Source organism: Spermophilus citellus, assembly GCF_964194105.1.
Source record: "Spermophilus citellus genome assembly, chromosome: 6".
Lineage (NCBI taxonomy): Eukaryota > Metazoa > Chordata > Mammalia > Rodentia > Sciuridae > Spermophilus > Spermophilus citellus.
In genome coordinates, this window is record NC_138187.1 from 20,697,584 (window position 1) to 20,699,582 (window position 1,999).

General features: G+C 55.8%; 1 protein-coding gene across 1 annotated transcript; it reads right to left on the reverse strand.

The window, feature by feature from the left end:
* Positions 1-605: 605 nt before the first annotated feature.
* Positions 606-1,999, reverse strand: NUPR1 (nuclear protein 1, transcriptional regulator). The gene is made up of 3 exons (XM_081299797.1): positions 1,670-1,999; positions 1,187-1,330; positions 606-898 (listed from the first exon to the last, which is right to left on the reverse strand). Exons 1-2 carry the CDS (start codon positions 1,782-1,784, stop codon positions 1,200-1,202), a joined length of 246 nt encoding a protein of 81 aa, XP_081155923.1. The 5' UTR covers positions 1,785-1,999; the 3' UTR covers positions 606-898; positions 1,187-1,199.

Below are 1,999 nucleotides of genomic sequence, written 5' to 3' on the forward strand. Positions count from 1 at the left end.
AGATAAAGAACTTTGTAGCCTGTGTTGTCTGAATCTTTGGTAATCAACATATCCACGTAGGTCCAACCACGTTCTTGTTTACACCACGTTCTTTAGAAAGCTGGTCCTGAGACCGACCACACTGGGTTAGAGTCTTTCCCCAGCTGACTGCCCAGAACCCTCACCTGGAAGGGCCTTTGGGAATAATCTGAGTCCTTGAATTTGAGCCCTGAGTCACGGAAGGCAAATCCCTCCATGTTTTGAATTTTATTGTTGTTTTTCCATCTTGCAGATGGCATCAATAACTAACAATCTCTTCCAAAGGCAGTTTTATATAAAGGTGACATCATCATATCCAAGAATGGATAGGAACTGAGGCGGGGCACGTTCTCGGGCATCACTGCAAAGAAACAGGAAATGCCCTTCCACCGCATAAGAAATCACAGAAATACACACACCGGAGCGTATATATAAAAACAAGAGACGGTGCCCAGCCTGGGTCCCTCCAGGAAGAGCCAGCTCACCACAGATTCTCTTATTGGTTCATGCACTGGAGACACACAGGCAGGAAATGCCCAACGAAAAATACACACAGAGCCAGGACACAAGACACAGAGACGAGCTGCTGCTGCTAGAGTTGTTTATTGTCACTGTGCCCTGGGTGGGGGCTCCAGTGTCTTCAGCGTTTCTTTTGAGGGGGGTGGACCGTCCTGACTCTGCCTGTCCATCCCTGCCTTGCCCATAGCCTGCCCTTTTGCTGGGCCTGGAGATGCTTCCTTGGTGGGTCCCCGGGGTCTCACTCAGGCGGGGTGAGTCCTGGGGTTGGGGTCAGGGGCTGGCAAGCCCGGATGCTGCCTCTGGGTCATTCCTGGCAATCCTGTCTTCATGTCTGGGTAGAGTGTCCGTGGTCTGGCCTCATCTGGGGGAGGAAAGGACAGAGGCCTGGGTTCAGGTTCAGCCTTTCCCACTCCCTTCCTCTGTGACTCCAGAGAAGAGCCTGACCCTCTTTGGTCTCAGTTTCCCCCTCTGTAGACCAAATGTCCCTCCGTTGGAAAGGTTCTGTGTTCCTCTCTGTGTGCTGGGAAACTCGTCTCATTTTATTCTGATGTTGAGGCAGCTGCTCCTTCCTCCCTCCCCGCACACCTTCAGGCCCGACCTTTCACGGCAGAGACACCTCCCCTGTCTCCGTTGTTCCCTGGCTCCTTACCTCCAGCTCGGTCTCAGCGCTGGGCCTTTTTCCTCTCTGAGTTCTGGAACTTGGTCACTAGTTTCCTCTCGTGCCCTCCAGGACTGGGGCGGTTGGTGTGGGCAGCAGCTTCTCTCTTGGTGCGACCCTTCCGGCCTCCACCGGCTGGTACCCAGAGAAGGAAATGGAGGTGAACCGTGACGCAGGGGAGAGGTGGTTGATGGGGGTTGCCAGGGTAGAAGGGGCAGGGACATTGGAGGGGCGGCACCATGCAACCAGAGGACAGACAGCACCCCTGTCTGCTATTTCCCCGTATGTGGAATGAGGGTCCCCCAGATGTGTGATGCCCCAGGACTGAGGTGTTAGAAGGACATGACTTAATAGGGGCCACAGGACCAGTTGACTAGAGAAGGGCAAGACCTGGGGGAGACCAAGGAGGGGGGATCTGGGGTGGCGGAGGTACTCGGAAGTGGAAGGACGGGGGAGGTGGCCGAGTGGCCTTACCCACGTGAGGGTGGGCCAGGCCGTAGAGGTCATACTCATCCAGGCTGGCTTCTTCGTCCTCTGGGCCTGGGGGCTGCCGGGAGGGGCTGGTGGCAGGGGGCAAGGTGGCCATCATGTCTGGCCGCTCTCTGCCTCTCCTCTTCTCCTAGGGCTTTGTTTGTGTCTGGTTTTCAGGCCAAGCGCCTGTGCGCTCTGGCTCACTCAGCCCTACTTATAAGGCTGGCCTGGACCACAGACTGGCTTCAGGCCTTCGGGCCTGTCTGATGCAATCTGGTTTTCCCAGAACCCAGCTCATAAGTGCTGGTCTTGGGAGGGGAACCAGCAGCTGGG

What these genes read in the sequence shown, in the direction of transcription:
- NUPR1 (XM_081299797.1), bottom strand. Translation starts at nt 1,784, where the DNA reads ATGATGGCCACCTTGCCCCCTGCCACCAGCCCCTCCCGGCAGCCCCCA. An exon ending in CCTGGCCCACCCTCACGTGG is followed by an intron (nt 1,331 to 1,669) that starts GTAAGGCCACTC and finishes TCTGGGTACCAG; the next exon opens with CCGGTGGAGGCCGGAAGGGT.